This window comes from Tasmannia lanceolata, unplaced genomic scaffold, assembly GCF_043159265.1.
Source record: "Tasmannia lanceolata isolate RefF3 unplaced genomic scaffold, GAP_Taslan_0.1 ptg000015l, whole genome shotgun sequence".
NCBI lineage: Eukaryota > Viridiplantae > Streptophyta > Magnoliopsida > Canellales > Winteraceae > Tasmannia > Tasmannia lanceolata.
This window is the reverse complement of record NW_027518692.1, coordinates 1,844,571-1,868,113: the sequence shown is the minus strand read 5'-3', so window position 1 is coordinate 1,868,113 and position 23,543 is coordinate 1,844,571. Positions and strand designations below refer to the sequence as shown.

At 41.6% G+C, this 23,543-nt stretch overlaps 1 protein-coding gene across 3 annotated transcripts in view; it reads left to right on the top strand.

The window, feature by feature from the left end:
* Window positions 1-2,183: 2,183 nt before the first annotated feature.
* LOC143846465 (uncharacterized) overlaps window positions 2,184-23,543 on the top strand; it is a 61,103-nt gene continuing 39,743 nt past the window's right edge. The window contains exons 1-2 of one of the 3 annotated variants that reach the window (XM_077354897.1): window positions 2,184-2,339; window positions 2,423-2,554. In XM_077354897.1, coding sequence (XP_077211012.1) covers window positions 2,480-2,554 — 75 coding nt within the window. In that variant the 5' untranslated portion in view covers window positions 2,184-2,339; window positions 2,423-2,479. Of the gene's footprint in view, window positions 2,340-2,417; window positions 2,555-23,543 lie in introns of those variants that run through there. The other 2 variants (XM_077354898.1, XM_077354900.1) reach the window with 2 other exon arrangements.

Genomic DNA, 23,543 nt, shown 5'->3' with positions numbered 1-23,543 from the left:
CTCATCTACTAATCTAAGATTGCCATCAAATGAAAAGTTTTAATAAAACAAAGACCCTACTAATGCAACCGATCACACTTTATCAACAGATTACCTTGAAAAGAAACTTTGACAAGAGAGAGCAAACAACATGACAATTTACAGATTCCATCAGATTCGAATATCACGGTCTTTTGAATGAAATTTAGAATTTGAAACACAATTAGATCTAAGGGCTCGTCCACCAGGACTCATGAAAATATAGCATATTACCTATGTTGAATCATACAAGCTTGAGAATAGGAGATCATTAATATCACAAATGATCAAAGCAAGCAACGAACAGAGCCAAAACTAATTGAAGCTATTTTAAAGCTGAAAGGAAAAACATATGATAAAGATACCTGAAAATAAGATTTCTTCTTGCTACACCCATAGTGGGGACCATTTGAGGGGCACTGAGGACGGGTAAACTTTGCTCCGAGGCTTGCGGTGCTTGCTTGATTCTTAGAAATAGAAACATTTTCTGGCTAACGATGAGGTTGACTCCTAGTTACCACTCCATTATCTTGCTGAGGGTGACAGTTTCTCATTGCCAAAAGTGTTCAAGTAAAAAAGAGTCCCACGGATGGTGCCAATCTGATGATGCCAAAATCCGCATCCGTGACCGTGCGACTGGTAGAGAATCTCCGTTGCAAATCTACAACCACAGATAAATGGGTCAAGAGGTCCGGGCTTGGTCCTGGACAACCACTTCGACACTCAAGTCAGATTCCAACTCAACGAGATAAATAAATCAACAAGATAATGGCGAGGATAACCGAGTTACCAAGCTCATCTACGGGTTCTTTCTGGGTATCGAGTAATTGAAGACGAGTGTACGGTCTAGGAGAAGGAGAATGTACGTGTCAAGCACCTTTCCTCTTCCTTTTCTGTAGCAGAACCGAGCTTGTTGGATAATCAAAGTTGTTCTTCTATGAAGTAATCCTTTCTCGAGTTTTTGTTTCATGTCCTGGAGATAGGAGAGAATACTCTCTATTTTTCTATGTATTATTGTGTATGTATGTCTCTTTTTCATGTTTCCTTTAAATAATCATGGGACACGTGGCACAATCCTACGGTTACCACATTTTTATCCCATCAAGTCGTTCTCAAATTTTATCTCATTAAGTCAAAACCATGGGACCCAGTAACCACACGGTATGGATGCCAGAATTATTTTGGTTCTTGGGACTTTTGTGGAACAAAAAACTTCATGGGAGATTGGTGGGAAAAAACTCCCTGGAAGTATCCCGGTAAAATAAAAATCCCATGTTTGGTTGACCGGACTATGGTGGGAAAAAAAAATCCCGGTAAAATAAAAATCCCATGCTTTGTTTGGTTGCTTGAACTGTTGGGAAGAAAAAAGTTCTTCTTTTGGTTATTTTGGTTCCTCGGATTTCGTGCGGGACTATTTTGGCTCTTGGGATTTTTTTTTCGAGCTTTGGGTTTTGTGCGATGCCAGAAATTTTTTGGTTCTCGGGACTTCAAACATTTTTCTAGTGGTCCCTTACATGGTTATGTTCTAGCTGACTACTGACCATTTTATTTGGGAAATGATATATTCATCCCCTTTTATTCTCCCGGCCTCCTCATTCGAAGTGTGAAAAAGAGTATTCATAATTCATAAATACGCAAAAGGGGTGGCCAAGCGAATATAAGGGGAAGAATATATTTCAAAAGAGAAGTCATACAGTTATTGGCCGTGGAAATGGGAATCGACGAGGACTTGCATTGCTAGACCGAACTACAAAACCAATTTTTTGGGAATGTTTGTTTAATTCCTTATTACATTTCTCACGTGGGATTATTATTATGAGATTTTATGTAATTTTTGAGCGTGAAGTCCAGTATTTTTCAGAAAATACATTGAGGCCCACTTCTTAGGATGATCCAAACCATTCATTTGATCGGCTACAATGTATATAAGCAATATCCCGTAAATCATCTCCACAGGATCTTATCCCTGCGATCTGTAGTATTTTCTATAATGTACCGTCCCTTTTCAGATCAGAGGGCTAGGATCATCCTATTGAGATGATTTACAAGGTGCGGCCTATTCCTGTTGTGGCCCATCAAATGAACTGCTTGGATCATCCTAAAAGGTGGGCCCCATCGTACTCTTTTAAAAAAACTGGACTACAGGCGCACACGTCTCTCTCTCTCTCTCTCTCCTCTCGTTTTCTTTTTTTGGGATAATTACCGGAGAAGAAGGAACAGCGAGAGAGAGAGAGAGAAAAAAAAAAAAAGGCCTTCGATTTGTGGAACCATCGATTTTGGGAAGGAAGGAGGGATAGGAGAAAAAGGAAAATGTTCCACTGGTAAAACCTTCCAAATCTAGTCTTTCATGATTCTTCCAAGTTTTTGGCCAGCTGAGATTTGTCGTGTTTTCTTCCAATTGCAGGGCTTCTAGATCTTTCGTTCCTGGATTCGATGTCTCAATGCAGAGATCTGTTAATTGATGCTGAGTTTGGGATTAGATGCTACTCGGCAGATCAATTTCAGCTTGGATCTCTCAGATTCTCGCATGTATGGGGTAAGTATGTCGATTTCAGATCTCATAGCTAAAAGAGATTCTTTTTAAAGGTTTTTTAGGGTATCTATTTGTTCATATCGTTTAAGTCGCTATATGACTTGAATCGGAATCTTGTTTTGCTTCTTCTGTAAGCTAATAGAACATGACAGCAAAGATTTGTAGCATTTTTCTTTGTTCCATACCTTCCTTGATGGCCAAGACGCTTATTCCCTTGAGATTTAGTTTTTGATTCCTGGACGGATTTTTTGTGATGGGGAAGAGGTGGTTTTGTGATAAGTCGTTTAATTCCTTATTACAGTTTGGGTTAGTTTATTTTCATGCCGTAAAACTGATACGACCCGTTGGATAAAAGTAACAATAAGAGAGAAAGAAACAATGTAGGCCTATTCGAGATGGTCAAATCTCCTAAAACAGTCCTTGCTTTTCAATTCATACGTTAAAAAGAAAGAGATTACATACTTATAGAATTAGCATTTCTACTAGTAAGGAAACAATCCAAACTTCCCAAATCCTAAAGGATACTTAGGAAACAAGATAAAAATAAAAGAAAACTAATAATAAGGGGAATATCCTAGCTATAGCAAGAAATAAGGAAAACTACTACTAAGGAAATCATGAAGATCTTCCAGCTAATCTTGGGTATGTAACAAAAACACATGTCCATGGCGAAATTCAAGGACAGATGGAGTTCTGCCATCAGTGTAAGAAAGAATCAAATATTTGTTGCGATTTCTTTCCTCAGTGTTTGCTCTATGTTTGACTGTCAATGAGCGATACCAAAAATGATTGATTCCTCTATTGCAGCATGGAAGGTTTCAGCTTGTTTGACGAGAGGAATAACATTTGGAAGCTGTGTCTAACAGCCACGCTGTGGATGATCTGGTTGGAAAGGAACAAGCATGCTTTTTAAAGATATATTACAAATACTATTGACACTAAAAAAAGACGATTGGTCGAGCGATGGAGTGGGCTGTAGTGATAGCTTGTTTTCAGGGCCTGCAGCTTCAATGATTGGGAGAAAGTGAAGTTATAATTTGATGAGTGTGCTCCCTGTGTTTAAAATAGTCCCTAGGTGGAAACCTTCCCCATTGAGAAGTATATTGACGAACTTTGATAGAGCAAGCATGGGGAATCCAGGACGAGAAGGAATAAGAGGTATCATAAGAAATGGGAATGGTGAGGTTAGGCTCACCTTTACTAGCACGGTGGGAGAAAGGAATTCCATTGCGACAGAAGAATTGCTCCTTTGGTAGGGAGTTAGACTGTTGATCCCTTTTTTAAGTGAGCATTTTTTCTGAATGGCTTAAGTGAGCATTTATATGTTGAAGGTAATTTTTATTTTTTATTTTATTTTATTTTTAATGGTGAAGGTTATTATTTCAATGTAATTAGGTGGTGTAGAGAGGGGCAAAGTTACCCAAGGAAGCTAGATAATGTTTTTTGAAGACGTTCTTGAGATTACAAATTCACTTCTGTCACGTGAAAAGAGATGCCAACTGGTAGGCTGATAGGTTAGCAAATGAAGGAGTATTTTGTCCTTTGTCCTAACCTGATCATTAGAGATCATATGCCTGAGTAGGAAGACCATAACACTACTTACAAGTTTTATATTTACTCGCAACTGTTTTTGTTTCCCATTGTGTCAGCTTGTGTTTTATGGCTCGATCATCTCAATCGGGCCCTTGTCTGCTGTAATTATGGGGCTGATCAATAAAGTCTATTGCTATTAAAATAAAATAAAAATTTGCCCCTGATGTGGGAGAGGCGAGCTTCCGATGGGAATAGTGACGATAAGCACTTGACAAGAGGGAGAAAACAAGCAACTCTTTAGATCCATAGGTAATCTAGTTTCACCAATGCACTAGGACTAGTTTTCAAGTGCACGATAGGTCTCGGGTAGGTTTACTTTGGCTACAAAATACAGGAATTTCCAAAGGAAATCTTCCTTAATGTTCTTATTATGATTTCAGACAACCTCAGAAGAAGTTTCAGACGAAAACTATGTTGTCTTATTGGAGAACAACCTCCAACCGTGAGCCTTCCTAGTGTGCACAATCATGAACAGTCCACACGACTGGAATTGTTGGTTTGTTTGAGCACTTCTAGCTAAAAGTTTGATGGGATCTTGTAAAGATCTATTGTTCAAAGGTTAAGGAATACTCAAAGATCTTCAGAATTGTTTCAGATCTAGGCACCAAAATGTGCACTTTAAGAGGCTGCCAAGAACAAAATTCAGCACTTCAACAGAAATTGAGTGAAGGTTCTGTCAAGATCTGCTATGTTCTGATCTCCTTGAGGATCTTATAGCACAAAATGTAAGCAATCAAACGGAAGTGGAATCACCGAAAAACTCCTAGTAGAATGGAAGTTATGGCTCAAACCATGAGCTCTATCAAATCTGACAAAAGTTTGTGTAGTGCTAGGAGCATATGGTTTTAAATTTTGACCAAAAACCGAAATTTCGGACTTCGGCTGGTGCCGGCACTGAAAGTACACATTTCGGTGTCGGCCTAGATTTCGGAAATTTCGGGCCGAAATTTTGGCATTTTGTATTTTTTTTTGAATTTTCAGTTTTTGCTGAAATACGAAATTGTTTTTTTTACCAAATTTCGGTCGAAATTTCTGTATTTCGGCAAAAATTTCGGTTTTGGCTATGGCCGAAACTGATACCGAAACCGAAATTTTAAACCTTGGCTAGGAGTTGTGGATCTAGATCTTGAGATTTGATCTTAGATGTGATCTCATGACTTAGATCTCTTTTCGATCTTTGATGATACTTCAAATATAGATGCTTTGTGATGAATTTCGGGGAGAAATCATTTCAAAAGAGTAAAGGAGAATTCCTAAATTTTGGGCAAAATCTTGTAATTTTCTCTTTTTGGTGGCAGCTGAAATCAAAATATTTCGGCCATTTCATTTCATTTCATTTCGACTGAAATTTAAAACCATGATCGTATCTCAATACAGAGATGAATTCTATAAGTTGGTTGCATGGAAACGTTTGAAGGAGAATCAAGAGCAGTGGCGTAAAACCTTCTATTTTTTCGGCTTTATAAGTGGATGAGTTCTATACTGTTTTATTAGCATTCTATAAGATATTGTTGATTGAGGAATCACAAAGGAGAGTACCATATAGTGCTGTCATCCGCCGCCTATGGGATTGCTTCAGACCAGCTGAAGCTAATTGTTTTCCACTCCTTCCATCCCCACAAAGCCTCAAGCTACGCTCATACTGCTGCCCCATATCCTAATAGGCCATTCACTCGATTACAAGCAAGTCAATGCACGCAAGGACAAATTTCAACACCTAGACCACCGATCAAGTGTCGTGGGTGCCGTGTTAGTGGCCATTACTTGAGGGGATGTTCAAAGCAAAGGTAGCAATTATATGTGCAAGATGACACATCCAGTTGATGATGATGAAGGCCAAGAAGAGAATGACTTGTGCACTGAAGTCGAAAAAACCTATTTGTTGGAAGCAGATGAGATTGGTCAAAGTCTAGTGACACAACGACTCTACTTGACTCCAAAGCAACGAGAAGAGGTATTTCTTCGTCACAACATATTTACCACTAGATGTACCATTAATGGGCTGCTATGCGAGGTGATTGTTGACTCATGTAGCTGCGAGAACATAGTTGCTAGTTATGCAGTCCGCCGACTTGGTTTGCAAGTCGTTCCCTATCCACATTCCTACCTAATGGCATTACTTGATAATTCCGATGAGTTAAAGGTTTCAAGTCGAAGAGAAGAGGAGAAGAGGAAGCATAGAGGAGAGAGAGGACGAAGAATAGAGGAAGAATAGAGGAGAGAGAGAGGACGAAGAAGAAGAAGAATAGAAGAGACGGAGAAGAATAGAAGAAGAATAGGGGAAGAAGAAGAAGAAATTAGGGGAGAAGAGAAATCTGTAGAGGAGAGAATCTCCATCAATCTTTATTCATCAAAACTTAAAAAACTCTAGTACATGAAGCCTATATATAAGCAAATAAATTCCATGGAAAATAAAAGCCCTAAAACTAAAAACATGAAAATAAAATCCTAGAAACTAAATAACATGGAAATAAGAGTCCTAGAAACTAAATAATATGGAAATAAATCCTGATGGGCAAATATGCCTCTTATTGGGCCCTACAATTTGCAGAAAGTAGCTCTGGAACTTTTTTCATGTTTTTAAATTAGATCCCCATATTTCAGATCTGGTTGGTTAGCTTTTCTTCTCAGCTAGTGGAAATGAAATTAGTGAATATGTGTGTTGCAGAATTCTGCTACAAACAATAAGTTTCTTCTCTGTGGCATTTGGTCAATTTCAGATTGATCCTGTACTCGGTTTGCTGCTGCAAGATTCTAGCCGAGAATGATCAGATCGATCAAAATTTCTAAGAAAATTCCAGTTCTGGGAGGAGTGTCGTAGTGGAAATCTGCTACTGAATTGTGCTGTCAGTCATTGCTGTGTTCGGCTGCCTCCTATGTTCAAGTCTTTCTGTCTTTAAGAGGTCATAGATGAAGTTTTAGATGTGTTATCCGGAAGTACAGTGAATTGCATTGAAACAACAGATTGTAACTTCAGCAGTTGAAATTCATGGAAAAAGAATCTGTTGGATTCTCGGTTTGTTCCTGCAGATCCATAGTATCCTCGGTTTGTTCCTGCAGATCCATAGTATCCTCGGTTTGATTTGTGATTGTGAAAAGATTCCGATCTGGATGATATCAATCAGATCTGGATCACAATTCTTAATTCCTTTAGCTGTATATCAGTTCAACTAAAACGAAGCTCAGACTTCATAGAATTCGCATTATTGGTGGCTGTTACAACTTTGTGTGGAGCTCTCGGCTAGAGCTGGATTTGAGATCAGACCTGGGAGTCTACTTCTCTAGTTCTTGTTTCAGTCTTCACGGGAACATCTAGGTTCTACGGTTCTAACTTTTCTATATTGCAAAGAATCAAATTGAAATTCATAACTGAGTTAGCAGCAGTTTCTGGTAATTCTTGGGATAGAATTGTGTCCTATAAGTTACAACATGCTGCTATGAAGCAAAGCAGAGCAAATATAATGGACTGCCATTTAAAAGAAGGAAATCAGATCTGAAATGAGAGATAAACACTATGATCTCTTGATGTAAATCTTGTAATAAGCTCTTGACCGAAAGTCGTTCTCAGCTTGTGAACAAATTCGGGTTAACAGTGACTGTGAACTCACTCTCAACAGTGTTATTTCTAAACTAGAAAACTAATGAGTCGTGGTAAAAAATTACAACCTGAGAATAATCCTCAGCCTAAATATTGGTTGCTTTTCGAAAGTCATTGTTCATACCTGATAATGGGATAGTTTTGGTGATCTTTGGCTTCCTGAAAAGTGATAAACTTGGTTAGCTTCTACAACCTGAGAATCAATAATCTTTGCCTATTATAGTTCACCCCTTCTTTTAATAAGCGTTTGAACTTCTTGAACAGAGGAGTTATCGGCATGGTATCCCCACTTTAGTCACTTATAAATGAACATGTAATTTGTCAGGAAACAATTGTGATGTCACCCATTACCATGCTAGCTATTGACGAACATGAGTTATTCAAGATGCCAAATTCCGAAGACATGGCTTGAATTCCAACTAGTTAAGGGCATGGTTTTTAATTTTCACTAAAAATGATCAAATTTTTTTTGTCCACACAGAAACTGGAACGCATTGAAACCAAAGGTGTAAGCATATGCATCATAGTTACCTGAAACTTCCTTGTAGTGTGGGAAGCTCGCTTACCAGGATACTCGCTTCGGAAGCTAAGTTCTTCTCACTTTCCAAATTTAGGGGAAGCGCTCTGTTGATACCCAATTTTGTCAAGGTGGTACTAATGATAGGTGTCACGAGGAAGAACCTTATAACGAGTCCCAGAGCACCAGTTCAGTTTCTCTCAATCTCTCTTGAGGCTATTTTCGGAAGAAAACACTTTTTCGGAAACAATTTTATCTCGGAGATACAACATGAAAGCCTGTTTTTACACAGCACCCGCCTTTTTGGTAACCCAAAAGGCGGTCTTTACACAGCACCTGCCTTTTACGGCATAAACCGAAAAGCCCGTTTTCACACGGCATTTCAATCGGGAAGTTAACTTTGAATCATAAAGATTCGTTTTTACCCAAAAGACACTTCGTTTCCCGAAAGCAAGCAATATTAGATTCATTGGAAACTCTTCAGAATGAGGAATCCAATGGATCTGACCGCGTGTGATTCGAAATTCAATCGGGGAAGTTATGGACGTTCGAAACTCACCGATAAAAGACGAAAAATCATATTTTTTGATGCAACACAAGGGACGGAACTTCGCGCCAACCGAAATATGGTGTCACCCAGATGATTTCATCTGGGTGACACCAAAATTCGCCCCCTACGAAATTTGGTCGAAATTACCACCATTTATCCCCCCAAAAAACTATAAAGGGGGAGGGGGGTTACAGATGGTTAAGATGAATTCTCTCTCTCTCTCCTCCCTTTGTGTGTGAGATAAACCCTTGTTTTCACCCCCTTTTGGCTTTTCCAGTTCAAAGAACCCCTCTGAATTTTCAGAAAACCCTAGTTTCTTTACTTTAGAAGAGAGAAAGTAGCGAAACCCTTAGGTAGCTCACACTGGGCGTCAGCATTCTGCCGAAATTCCGAAGGTTCGGAGCGACATCCTTCAAATAGCGCCGTTGTTCTGTTGAATTTCGCAGAACCCGAGCTATTTTTCGATAATAGCGCCGTTCTGCCGAAATCTTTGCAACTTCAGAGCCCCTTTCCAAAATAGCGACGTTATGTTGCCGATTTCTCTGCAATTTCGGAGCCCCTTTGTCAGAATAGCGTTGTTACGCCGCCGACTTCTCGACAACTTCGGAGTCTCCTTTTCAGAATAGAGCAGTTACGCTGCCAATTTCTCTTCAGATTCTGGTAAATTTACATTTATTTTCCAGCTTTCTGTAATTTCCTTTATAAAGTAAAGGTACGGGGGAGTGACATTATAAAATCTCCGGCCACATTGCCCTCAGAACTTATGATATAAATCCCTCTACCTTTCTTTTATTTGTCGCACTGTCTTTTCCGTTTGATTTAAGTTAACCTGATTGTGATCTGTTGCGAGATCTTTCGGGACTCATACAACAACATACGATCTCAATCAGGATAACTACCGCTTATCTTCAGTCTTTTCTTTTTGTAAATTCATTTTATTTACATCCTGAAATTAAGAGTAATCTGAATAAAGGATAAAAAGTATAAGTTATCCTGATTAAAATTCTTCAAAAATGCCAAACTAAGTCAAGAGACCGGATTCATCTGGGCAAGAGGGGTGCCTAACACCTTCCCCGATTGTAACTATAACCCTTACCCAGATATCTGTAAGGACCACGTCTTAACAAACAGAGCAACATTACAAGGTTCTAGGCCCAAAGCAAAAAGAACCCCTTTGGTTACTGTTCTCCCAATGAAATTCGGGTAATACTCCCCCTTTTCATCGGAAGAACAGGCATGGGTCCTAGGCCCTAACCTAGGTGGCGACTCTGAGTTTCTCTTTCTTACGAAGTTAGGACCCCGGTCCCGAGTTCGCAAGAAACGCTGATCAACTAACACTCCCAGAGAACCCGATGTGGTGATCCCCTGCCGCCTCACGCGGGCAGGAAAAAACCGACTCCCACAGACTGACGACCCTGCTGGGGATACAGAGTTTTTTCCTTCAGCAAACTTGTTATTAAGAATAAGAAAAAAGGTTATAGCTCTATATTGACTTAACTTGACATTTTCAAATAATTTAACCAAATAACATGGCTTTTTTGTCCTTTATTAGGGTTATCCTTAACCCGATGTAGCTTTCAGGAGCACTCGCAAGTTGCGAACACTTCGCAAGTTGCGGACGTTCCTAACGAGCGAAATAAAACAAGTGTTAGATTTACTTTCCAGTACCATATGCTTGTTCTGCAGGGATTGTAAGAGCCAATGCTCAAAATTGCCACCAAATTATGCGATCATGTCCCTGGAGGCACCTAGGATTACCTATTTATTTAATACAAACACTGCACATACCATATTTTGCATACCTATTACCCTCAGGAGTGACTAGCACTTAGAACGGATGGGTGGCGTTTGGGATGTCATTACCCGTATTGCTGTTTGTCACGCGTCCATTTGATGTGAAAGCACCACCTCTTTGCACGTCACCCTTGTGGTGACGTTAAAACGATGATGTATTGAACTTCCCGCCGCGCTGGGGACCACCTGACAAGGGTTGTTTGATTACTTCGACGAGAGGGACCTTCAAGCCTTCATCACAATGCATAAGCCCAGCATACGCACATAGATGTATACCATGCCCGCATAGAGCATGTTGAGCTTAGAGTTAGGTAAAGCCAAAACCAGTTGCTCTCGAAAGATGTGATCGTACTCTCAAAATAGGAATACACTAAACCTTTGGCCCACTTAGGGCATGTTGAGCGAGTCTAGAAAGGTGTCCCCGGGTTGCCTTAATTCTTGCTAGGAATGTCATTACCCTAACCCGATGCGCAAATGGTCGCAGCTCATTTCTACCCAAAAGTAGAGGTTATTTCTAAACCTTTTGTTTTGTTCAGAGTCGTGTTTGCAAACTCATATTATCACATTCCTTGGATGAGCAACCATTGTACCCTGGAGAAATGTCCGTCTTGCGGTTATCACGCTTAACCAAAAGACCCACATTCTGGTCTCATCTTTCAGAAATAAAGGTTATTACTTCTCTTTGAATCCTAACCCCTCATTCATGTTCCATCCTGACCATCATTATGGTCAAACCAGCGAAGCTCTGCCCAAATAAATCCGTCTTCTCGTGTGAAGATAGTCTTGTTCCTCCTGACCAACCCGGTCACAGCCTTTTCGGCTCTTGCTTTTCAAAGAGTTCAGACCCGTCCTGACCATGGTTATGGTCAAAGCGGCGGAGCTCTGCTCAAATAATTTTGTCTTTCAAAATAAAGAATGTCCCACCCGTCCTGGTCACAGCCTCATCAGGCTCTATTGCTTATTAGGTCTAAACCTGTCCCGACTATCGTTATGGTCAAGACGGCGAAGCTCCGCCCGCATAAGTCTGTCCCTTCTATAAACTTGTCCTGACCATCCCGGTCGCAACCTTTTCTGAATTTATCTCTCCACACAGAGATAGACCTTCCCAGACCTCTGTTATGGTCAAAAGCGTGAGAGCTCTGCCAAAATAAACCCATCTTCTTGTACGAAGATAGTCTTGTCATGACCATTGTTATGGTCACAGTACCCGAGCTTTGCTCAAATCAAGTCAGTCTTTTCGAAAGGTTGGACTCATCCCGATTGTCCGTTATGGTCAAAGCAGTGGCAAAACTCTGCCCAAATTGTCTTTATATTCCCCTGGGAAGATAGCCCTTTTCTGGCCAAAGTCACGGTCACAACTCAGGAGTCATACTCAAGTCATGTTGTCTTCACTTTTGAAGACAAACCTATCCCGACTACTTTTTCATGGTCAAAGCGCCAGGACTCCGTTCGAATGTATATATCCTCTCACGAGAAGATATGCCCGCCTCAACCTTTGTCATAACCAAAGTGTCGGACCTTTGTCCAGTTGTCATCTCGAAATCAGGGTTAGATCTTTATCTAAACCCCGATCAAATTCAATCTTTCTAGGGGTATCCTCCCAGTTCACAGGCCACAGGGGCATACCTTGCTCTCAACCCCTCATTAGCCCAGGATCCGTCTTAAATTGGTAAAAATTACAAAAAAAAGCAAAACAAAAAATACAAAAACAAATGTTTTACTAAGCATTTTACAGTTGTTTTACCGTATTTTTGTTCTCTGTCTTCCGTATTGGTAGATCATGGACCCAGACGATTTGATTGAATGGATGCAGCGGGTTTACTCTCTAGAAAGTCTTAATCACGTCGGATGGATGATAGATCCCAATGAAAACTCCATCCCTCTCTTGCCCACGATCGTGGTAGACATGAATTTTCTTAGGCCAGCAGTTACGTTTTGAGACCCTCAGTATCATGTCTTCCATTTTGGCACAGAAGAAATATATCCAACTTATGAGGAATTTTGTGCTTTATTAAGCGTATCATCTGAAGGGCCCATGATCACTCCTACGATCACGGGTCGTTATCGAGCGTTTGTCCAGCAATTATTTTGCTGGAATTATTTTGAACCTTCCACATTTCAAAACAATGACGGCGTGTTAACCAATTTCGTTCTCCGTGCCTTCTCCCCAGATGGAGATTTGGAAGATTCCATCTATCAGATGCACCGATATAACGCCCTTTTGTTTTGTGTATGTGCCGAGTACCTTACTGCTCAAAACTCTGAGATAGCTTCTCCTAGCATCCTTAGCCTCGTTGATCAAATCCCAGATGGAGCCAATCCTGTTTCTACTATTTTAGGGGAAACCCTTAATGGTCTAGATGTGGTTTCTGCAGATTCGAGTCTCCCCTTTTCAGGATCTCCCATTTTTTGGATATATGGCTTACTCTTAAACTTGGTGTTCTTATTCCTAGGTCCCTGATAAATTTCTCCATTTTTAACTTTAACTTTTGGGCTTTTGGCCAGCGTTTCGATACCGAGTTTGAGTGGATTGCTTGGTTAGGTATCCGCTCTTCAGGAGACATATTCTGGAAGTTAGATGGTTATGCATCTGTTGCCCTAACAACCCATAAATCCAGCCATGTCAAAATTCTAGCCTTAGAGAAAACTTCTTTCTATATTCCAGATTGTATCATGCGCCAGTATGGGGCCAAACAGGAAGTTTGTCGCCCCCTTTGTCAATTCTCTCTTCCAGTAGGATTCACCTAGTGGACGACAAATAAAGTTGCCTCCAAATGGAAAAAGAGAAACACCATCCCTATCCTCACATCGCTGCAGCTCGAGGAGACGAGGTGTCACCCGACTATTACCTCGCCTTGCAGAGAGAAGTCGCTGGCAGGATGTTTACTCTCGGTCGCTGATCCAACCTACATGGAAGACAGAGAACACCATTTTCTTTTCTTCTTTCGCTTTTGTTTTGTATATAGCCTACTACAGGCCTCCGTGTAAAAGAAAAAAGGAAATGTGAATAAATAAAAATATGTGCATAGGTATTGTACTTATCTTTTGTTTGTTTGAAAATTTCCTTGTTATCTTATGTATGGAACTGACCATGTCTGCAGAAATGATGTCCGAATGGATTCGAAGTTATGGTGAGTCAAAGAGCTTCTTATGGTTTAGCCATCTCACTCAACATGAACAAACCTTTCCCTCGTATGATTCTATCCCAATAGATTGGAACCTCCGCAAAGCAGCAACCAAATGCTGGGATCCCCAGTATCACGTCTTTCGCTTTGGTCTTCAGGAAGTGTGTCCCACTTTCGAAGAATGTTGTACTTTGTTACAATACTTACAAAACAGACCTATCATTCGCCCAGGAATTAGGTTTGGAATCAACAAATTCATGTGTCTTCGGCTACTTTGTATGCTAGGACAAGACCCAGAAGGCTTTATGTCATCAGATGGTGTTTTCCTAGATAGGCTCATCGATGCCTATGCTCCAGAGGGAGACTTAGAAGACTTGATATTTCAACAGCGTCGTCATGAGGCATATATATTCTGTGTATATGCTAAGTACCTTCTATGTCAGGAATCTGACATGGCTTCTCTCGCCTTGCTCAGTGTTGTGGACCAGTTGTCATTAGATGCCAACCCAATACCAACCATACTTGCTGAAACTTTCAAAGGGTTAGATAGCGTCTCTCAATACCCTCATCTCCCTTTCACAGGATGTCCAACCCTTCTTTAGATTTGGTTGTGTCTAAAGCTTCGCATAACAATCCCTCGTTCCCGGACGATCCCTTGCATTTCAAACTTTGTCATGGAGACAACAAGTTCACTTCGATAGTGTACCTGAGTGGTATAACTGGTTGGGAACCCGTGCAGGTTATGACATCTCTTGGAGGATTCCAGGTCCTGATTCTTTTACCATAAATACTGCCAATACCGAATATGTTTGTATCCTTGGTTTAGAGAACACATCTTTCTACATTCCTCACCGGATCATGCGTCAATTCGGAGGAAAGCAACGACCGTGGGAACCTCTCTCGTTTCTATCCACCTGAAGAATTCAGTGCAAGCATAGCCAGGACTCAGTATTCAGCATGGGAAAATTGCGGAGTAATCGCCATGCTCAATATCTATGTTCCTTGTGAAGACAGGCTACATCCAGATTACTACTCGGCACTCCTCTCGCACATCCCTTCAGATGAAGAGCCTTCAGAAGCTATATAGCTCCCTGCTACCTTCCTCTCGGCTCATAACTGTCAGCCTAAGTTTTCTTTCCTTTTTTGCAAAACCTTGTAAAAATGTTGTTAGAAGTCAGGCTAGCACAGGCCTTGTTGTACAAATTGTAAAAATTGGTCAGACATATAAATAAAATAAAGATTTTGTTTGTAATCTTCCAATTGTTTGCATAGACACTTTTCTCCTTGCATGGAAAGGTTCTAAAACTAGTGTATATTCCCATCTGCAGGTAGAAAGTTCATACACTTGAAACCATTGCACCTAGGAAATCAAAAGCCTGGTCCCGTACCAGCTCTCGTTTAGAAAGAATCTTGGATCTACCTAGTTCTTCAATTCCTACTCCTTCGGTAGAAATTTTAGAACCGTCTAGTCCTACAACTCTCCTTGCCATCATGGCAGAACCTACGGACCAGTCCCAAGTTATCCAAGAGCTGCAACAGGCAGTAGCTGAACTCACTCAGAGTCTCCGTCAACTCTCAGAAGAAAATGCCGCGTTGAGATCACCTCCTCAGGCTACTATGGCACCTACTATACCTCAACAACCTATTCGTCTTGTTCAGGAAACCATACCAGTTCAGCCCACTAACCAGTCTACAGCTCAACCTCCAGACCTGTTCTTGGGAGAACAATATGCAGATGACAACCATCCCTTTGCCCAGATTCTGAAACAGTGGGAGGACAAGTTTGTCAAGGTTAGCCAAGACCTCAAAGTTATCAAGGTTCAGGGGTCATTAGGACTCTCTTTCCGAGACATCTCGTTGTTTCCAGATGTGCAGCTCCCTGCCAGCTTCAAATGGCCTGACATCAGTAAATATAATGGAACTGGTTGTTTTTCGTAATCATCTCACAGCATTCGAAAGTATGTTGTGATCACAGGGTCTGTCCCCAGATCAGTTAGCCCTCGTCTTCCAGGTGTCTCTGAAAAGTGTGGCACAGAAATGACTTCTTAGTTTGCCTGAGTTACTGACTATGGGTTGGGAATGGATTATGAATGAGTTCATCAAGCAGTTTTCTTACGAAGACGGCACTGAAACTTCTCTTCGAGATCTTCAGACTACCAGACAAGAACCCGTGGAAGCCTTCTCCGATTTTGTAAAGCGTTGGCCTCATAACACATCTCAAATGCTTAAGCGGCCCACTGAGGAAGAGCAGATCGACATGATGCAGTAGAACCTGACCTTGTCCTTCCAGCGTCCCATGGCCATTCAAAGCTTCACCAGCCTCAAACACTTCATCGATACCGGTAACAAAATTGAGGATTCTTTAGCCCGTGGATGGCTGAGCAAAGCCCCCTCCGATTCTTAAAATACCCAGTTCAATAAGCCTCTCGTATCCAAAGAAGTTAACGAAACAAAGTCAGTTCCAGAAACTCTGAAACTCCAGTCGTTCGGCAACAGAAAAATGCACCCCCGGGACCTGCCATTATAAATAAGCCCAGGGAATTCACTCCCTTACCAGGTAAACCTACTTCCATCATGAAATTACTTCTCCAAGCGAAGAAGTTATTTCTACTTGCACCCCGTCCACCTCCCAATGCTCTGCTGAAAAGCTGGAACAACAGAGAATATTGTGAGTACCATCAAGGTAGAGGACACCAAACGGATAGATGTCTCGCTTTGAAACATGCTATTTAAGACCTTCTTGAAAAGAAGCAGTTCATTCTCCCGTCTAGGCTAAATATTAACACCAACCCTCTTCCAAATCATAACCCATCTTCGTCCACTTCAAATGCCATCTTTACCGAACCTCCGCTAAACGACTTATCGTCCTTAATTTGTACTATCGAACCCTATCCGTGGGGTACTGATAACAACAATTATATATGAGAAGTTGGGGAAGAAGAATCCTATCCTCTTTCCATCTGTGCAGTCTACGACGAAGAACCTTATATTCTAGACCTAGAAGGGGCTGGACTAAACGAAACTCCGTTCGTCCTTTCATTGGAAGATTGCAGAATCAGTGATCCTGGAACTTCAGAGATAGAGGACATCTCACTAGGGGTGGTAGGAACTGCAAACCCCCAGAACTCAGATCAGACGAGCAGATCGACGCTGTCAAACAGAAGGTTGTTAGCACAGAGGTGGATTAGGAAGATCTAAAACATCATCAGGCAGGTCAGCAAGACTCAGGCAGACATCTCACTTTGACGCCATTCTGCCAGATCCTAATGGAAAGTCAGTAGGAGACGGTGTCTATCTCAATGGTTTTCATCTTGATGTTACCACGATCAGCTGGGAACAAGCCAAGAAGGAATTAGATCCACTCCCGCACGATATCAACCCTGTTGTATCCACAATGCTTAAGATCAATGGATACGTCCCAGGAATGGGATTAGGACGATATCAGCAAAGGAGTAGTTCAGTTCGACGATCTGCATTTTCCTTTTAATGTTGGTACAACTGGTCTGGGTTACCACAACACGCATCAGGAGGAACACGACATGTATCGAAGTATAACCCGAAGCAGGTTATACAGAGAAGCTGGAGAGGTCATGCCGATGCCAGAAATCAAGCTGGCCCTCAATGGTCAATTTTGCAGGGAAGGGGAAGACTTCCCTTACTATGGTTTCCCAGTGTGGTCCACACTTCCTCCTATCACTGGAGAGAGGGTTCCTGGGTTTCAGATCTTCTTTGCTACGGGTTGGCCAGGTGAAGAAGATGACATTTGGTGGAGAAAGCAGTATAGACGTGCAGAGACTTTGAAATTTGATTGGGCAGATTACCTAGAACCGTTGTTGATGCGATCAATGTTCCAAGAAGCTCCTTTGACAGTTTGTATGATCAGGGAATCCATTCCGATGTTCTCCCCTCAGAGTATGATTACTGATGCTGGCAATTCAGCACTCTCCAACTATTCAGATACCTTTGTCCCACTCATTACTACAGCTATCCTTTCGGATACAAACTTCTCGTCCTCTGAGTCAGACTCCTTTTCCGATTCTAATTCATCTTTTGAAAGAGCGTCAAATGTAACCGAGCTTGAACAAGACGCGTCAGTCAGTTCTTCTGATGTATCTTATAAATCAATCAAAGAACTTTCTCTGTACTTGCCTTTATCTCTCTATTCTTTTGAAACCAATGCTTTAAATAATATCGAACAACCCTCCTCAGATGAGGATTCAGACGAAACTTCCCTCGAGATTAAAAATTTAATCAAACGAGGGGAGCAACGTCGAGCAAAACCATTAGAAGATGAGTTTGAAACTATTAACATATGCACTGAATCCCTGCTTCAGGAGATAAAGATTGGCAAAACCTTATCCCTGAAGAGCGTGCAGAATTAATCAAATTGTTAAAAGAATTCAAAGAAGTCTTTGCCTGGTCTTACAAAGACATGCTAGGATTAAGTGAGGAAATTGTCCAGCACCATATCCCTCTCTACCCAGAAGCTAAGGCGAAGAAGCAGAAACTCAGAAGGATGAAACCTGAATGGGTCCTCAAGATCAAAGATGAAGTAGTCAATAAACTAAAAGCAGGTTTTCTAGAGGTTGTCACATATCCCGAGTAGTTGGCGAACATCGTCCCAGTACCTAAGAAGGATGGAAGAGTACGGTGTTGCGTCGATTTCAGAGATTTGAACAAACCCTGTCTGAAGGATGACTTTCCTTTGCCTAACATCAACATTCTGGTCGATAACACAGTAGATCATGCCTTACTCTCATTCATGGATGGTTTTTCTGGATACAATCAGATAAAGATGGCTCCAGAAGACAAGACCAAGACAATGTTTACTACACAATGGGGAACCTACTGCTACAGGGTGATGCCATTCGGTATCAAGAATGCTGGTGCAACTTATCAAAGGGCTGTAATTACCTTCTTACATGACTTGATCCACAAGGAAGTAGAGGTATATGTTGATGACATGATTGTTAAAGCCAATTCTTGATCAGATCATATTCAAACTCTGAGAAGATTCTTCGAAATGACCACAAAATACAAGCCCGGCTTAACCCAAATAAGTGCGTTTTCGAAGTTATCTCTGGAAAGTTGCTAGGCTTCCTGGTTAGCAACAAAGGAATCGAGGTAGACCCTGCCAAAGTCAAGGCAATTCAGGAGATGCCGTCTCCACAAACAGAAAAAGAAATCAGAGGATTCTTGGAAAAAGTTCAGTACTTAAGCCGTTTCATAACTCAGCTTACTAGTACATGCGAGCTGATTTTGAAGCTTCTAAAGAAAAATGCTTCCGAGTAGTGGAACCCCGAATGTCAGCAAGCTTTTGAAAAAAATCAAAGAATGTTTGTCATCTCCCTCGGTGTTATCACCAGCAGTCGCCTGACGACCATTCCTCTTTCAACAACAGACACAGCTCTTGGATGTATGTTTGCAAAGGAAGATCCTGAAACAAAAACAAAAATGCCAGTATACTATTTCAGCAAGAAAATGTTGGAATACAAGCTGAATTACACTCTATTGGAGAGAACCTGTTTAGCATTAGTATGGGCCATTGAAAGGCTTATCCACTATTTGCTATCACAGAAAATCCTTCTCATATCTCGAATGAATCCACTGAAATATCTGTTCGAGAAACCAACCCTGGTCAGCAGAACCATCTATTGGATCCTGTTGTTGTCAGAATTTGACATCATGAACGTTACTCAAAAGTCTGTCAGAGGCAAAGTTGTCGTAGAACAATTAGCTAATGCACATACTGAAGATACAGAGCTGAGCCATGAATTTCCAGAGAGAGGGATATGGTGCTTAGAGAATGCCGAGCTTCTATCTTCGATCCAAGGGGAAAGTTTAGACCTAACTGGTCTGGCCCCTACATCGTTGATGAAATCCTGTCCGGAAAAGCCGTCAGATTTCTTGACCAAAATGGACATAGAATTTCCAAACTTACCAACCTCGATCAAATAAAAAGATATTACTCCTAAACATCGAAGGCCCCCTTGTGCCGATCAGAGCCTAAAATGACTCACCAACAAAATTCAAAACCTTTTTGAAGAAACCTTCAAAGCCTCGAACTACGTGGACCTGATCCCAATCCTTCTTTGGGATACGTAGGCAGTCTGATCACTTTAGGTTCGGTCCCTTTTGGCATAGCCAACAGGAAGTCATTCACTTCCCTCTATTTCGATCATCTTTTCCCCACAGAAAAACCTCGAACTACGCAGACCTGATCCAATCCTTCTTTGGGGCACGTAGGCAACCTGATCACTTCTGGTTCGGTCCCATTTGGCAAAGCCAAATTACTTAATTAGTTTTCCCGCAGAAAGTCTCGAACTACGCGACCTGATCCCAACCTTTTCTTGGGGTACGTAGGCAACTTGATTATCTCAGGCTCGGTCACCGTTGGCAAAACCAACAAACCTTTTATAAGAATCTCCAGAAATCTTCAAAGACTTCACAAGCAAGTCTTCCCAATGTCCAAAACAAGAAGATCTGAAGATCCGCTAGGTCGAAAATTTGAAAGGGCGACTTAGGCAAAAGTTAGGGTCATTGTGCCTGTAGGAACAAAAAACCTGAAACATGTTTCTACCAAAACTCAGGGTACAAATGGTCCATTAAGTTGAAAATCCGCAAAGGACAGCTTAATTGTTGGCAAGACAAGCCTTTGAAAATATCAAGCAAAGCACTCTTTGATGTGAAACAAAATGCTTTAATACTCCAAACAATCTAAAGGGTATTTGGACCATGATTCAAAAATCAGGGGCAGGGAACACTGTCCGTGAACAGATACATTCAAACTCATCTATCTAGGGTTCGACTTAATAAAAATAAATCAAAAAGCATTTGTTTCAGTAAAATTGAGTCTCCTTCCTTTCCTCCATACACGGAAATTCAGAAAAGAATACGCTTATTTCCCCAGCTAAATCGTTACCTAGCAAAGGTAATCATACGTTGAAGGAAAATACAGCGGGTTTCTCTTCTATTTCGAAGAACCAAGATTCAGCTCAGTACTTCGTGTACAGGACAAGAATGTTCAGAAGGTATAACTTCACAATCAAAGACGCTCAGAATGGGCCTTCCTTTCATTGCAATGAAATTGCTACTCTTGTTTCTTACCTTGTATTAACTTTCTCTTGTCTATGGGAATAAATGTACTAGGGGCATTTTGTATTATTTGTCATAGAAATATGACCAATAACACAAAATGCATGATTAAGTCATTAAAAGAAACCATGCAAGGGGCATTTTGCATTATTAGCCTTTGCTAATAATGCAAAATGCTCAAAAACAATTTCAAAGAACTAAACTAGGGGCATTTTGTATAAATATCCGCCTAGAATGGGCAGCTATTTATACAAAATACACTTTCTTTCGAACACAACACAAACAGAATGCAGATAAAAACAAACAAACAAAAACTGATCCATATATCAAATGAATGTCTGATCAATCCAAAAATACATCTCATCCCCAACTGGGAGAGCGAAAAAGAAAAATAAAATATCACTGCTCAGCCGGAGGGTCTGTCGGACCCTTGCTCCCGAGGATCCTGGACTACATCTGGGGCAGGCGACGAATCTGCTCTTGGCTGGGAGACTGAGGACTCCCCTGGCTCTCGAGATTCTCCAACGGGAATCTCATCTAAAAAGCGCTCTAGCGAGCCTAGCGTCATCATCAACCCAATGTCAAGGAGCTCTCGGACCGAGTCTGGGTCCACTCTAGCAGCAGTAGCTATCCTGTCGGCAGAATCGATGTCTGTCTCTGAAGGATGGGGGGCAAACATGCCTCCAGGACCTGTCCCGATCCTCACCCTCTTCGCCGGAGGGACGTTCTCTCTCATCGGCCTCTTGCCTCTCTGACGGTCAGGGAGGTAGTGTCCTCAACCTCTAGATCCTCAGCCGCAGCAACATATTTCTCGTCGGCGTGTCATCTCTACCTAAAAGTATCGTAGAATATCAAAGATATATCAAAGCATATGTGCAGAATTTCAATTCAATTCAGGAACATAAATAAACTTTCATACCTGTTTGGCTGAAGGATCCTCCTGTGTCCTCGGCCCCTGTCTCAAGGCCTCATTCTCCTGCTGAAGTCCTAGAATGATCTGGCCATCATCTTGTTGAGCCCGCTCCAGTGCAGAGATCCTCGACTCGTTATCTGAGAGCCTCAATCAGCTGGGCAACCAGGGTGCGAAATCAAGCTAGTTTCTTGCGAAATTGGAGGAATATACCCCTAGTTTTGTCCCCCCGTTTCACTGTTGTTTCGTCCGTGGATTCCCAAAATCTTTCAACGATGAATCAATCAACTCTTTTGAGCTATTTTCGAAGCTTCCGAGCATATTTGTTTAGTCACATCCCCACAGGACCAGATTATCCAAAGTCTTCGAATACCAAAGATTGGTAAATCTATTCTCGCTGAGTCTGTATAAAGCATTCTCAAGGCAACCAATGCCTTTCGAAGAAGCTTTTCCAAAGATCCTTGGAGGTAATCCAATACCTCCTACATCATCCCCGACAGAGCCCAATCACTCCAAAGGAGTCTCCCATCGTGTCAAAGTTAATCTAAGGCACGAGGTTTCCTCAACTTCTCCCCACCTGAGTGTATGAACATTCACTCACCAATGGAACTATTCCAAGGCAATTTACTGCCATTCGAAGCCTCTCCAGCAGAGCCCAATGTACTCTCCATTAAGTACAAGGTCACTTAGAGACTCTCAAGAGAGTCCTCACCGTCGTGACATGCACCCCAAAGATTGATAAACCCTGGTTTATCTCTCGCAAAATCAAATGCCAAAGTCCTTCTCCCTAGTAGAATCAAGGCATACAAATGTCTTTCAGGTGTTCCCTGAATGAGAACCCTTGCTTGTGCAGTCCGGCTGCCAACGGATTTGTCAAAACTCGGTCGAACACGACAAATTCTGACACTGTTGGCGGATGTTTACCATCCCCTTTAGAATCAATTCTTCATTTTGTCGGTATAACATTGACTCCCCCGGCATAGTCGGATCCCCTCCATCAGAATCAATTTCGATTGACTCTAAGCCAATTTAAGGCGATCAAGAAACCTTGCTAGCTGCGTTAGCTCTTACAGTCTTCCCCACCAGGGTCGAGACGACACGTTGTCGTAGATCCTATCATCACAAACACTTCATATCCTCAGAGAGTCGTTCGTACCCAGTCCTTAACAAAGGACGTATGTTCCCAGATTCTCCAATATAGGGTAACCAATCCCCAGCAAAGTCATTCAAAAACCAGAGTGAGTCCTCTGAGGCATCCCAATCAGAGTGAGTCTCCTGAGGCATCCTGAACAACCAAAGTCTCCCTGAGAGCACCTGCCTAGAGGCTTTCAAACTATGGAAGCCTGCTTAGACATTCAAATTAGAGCAAACCCGTTATCACACGGTAGCTCTTCAGGGTAAGTCCGTTTCTACGCGGTAACCCTCCAAATCAAAGTAAACCCGTTATTACACGGTATCAAATCAGAGGAAACCCGTTCTCAAACAGTAGCTCTTCAGGGTAAGTCCGTTTCTAGGCGGTAAGCCTCCAAATCTATGTAACCCGTTATCATACGGTATCAGTTTAGAGCAAACCCGTTATCACACCGTAGTTCTTCAGGGTAAGTCCGTTTCTACGCGATAACCCTCCAAATTAGGGTAAGTCCGTTTGTACGCGGTAACCCTCCAAACCCGAGTAAGTCCGTTTGTACGCGGTAACTCTTCAAAATCAATAGCCTTTGTAAGTGTGTGTATCCGTACAAACGCTAATCTTCTGGCTAACCCTTAAGACCAATCAACTCTAGATATCGAAGAAACATCTTTTCAAAATCAA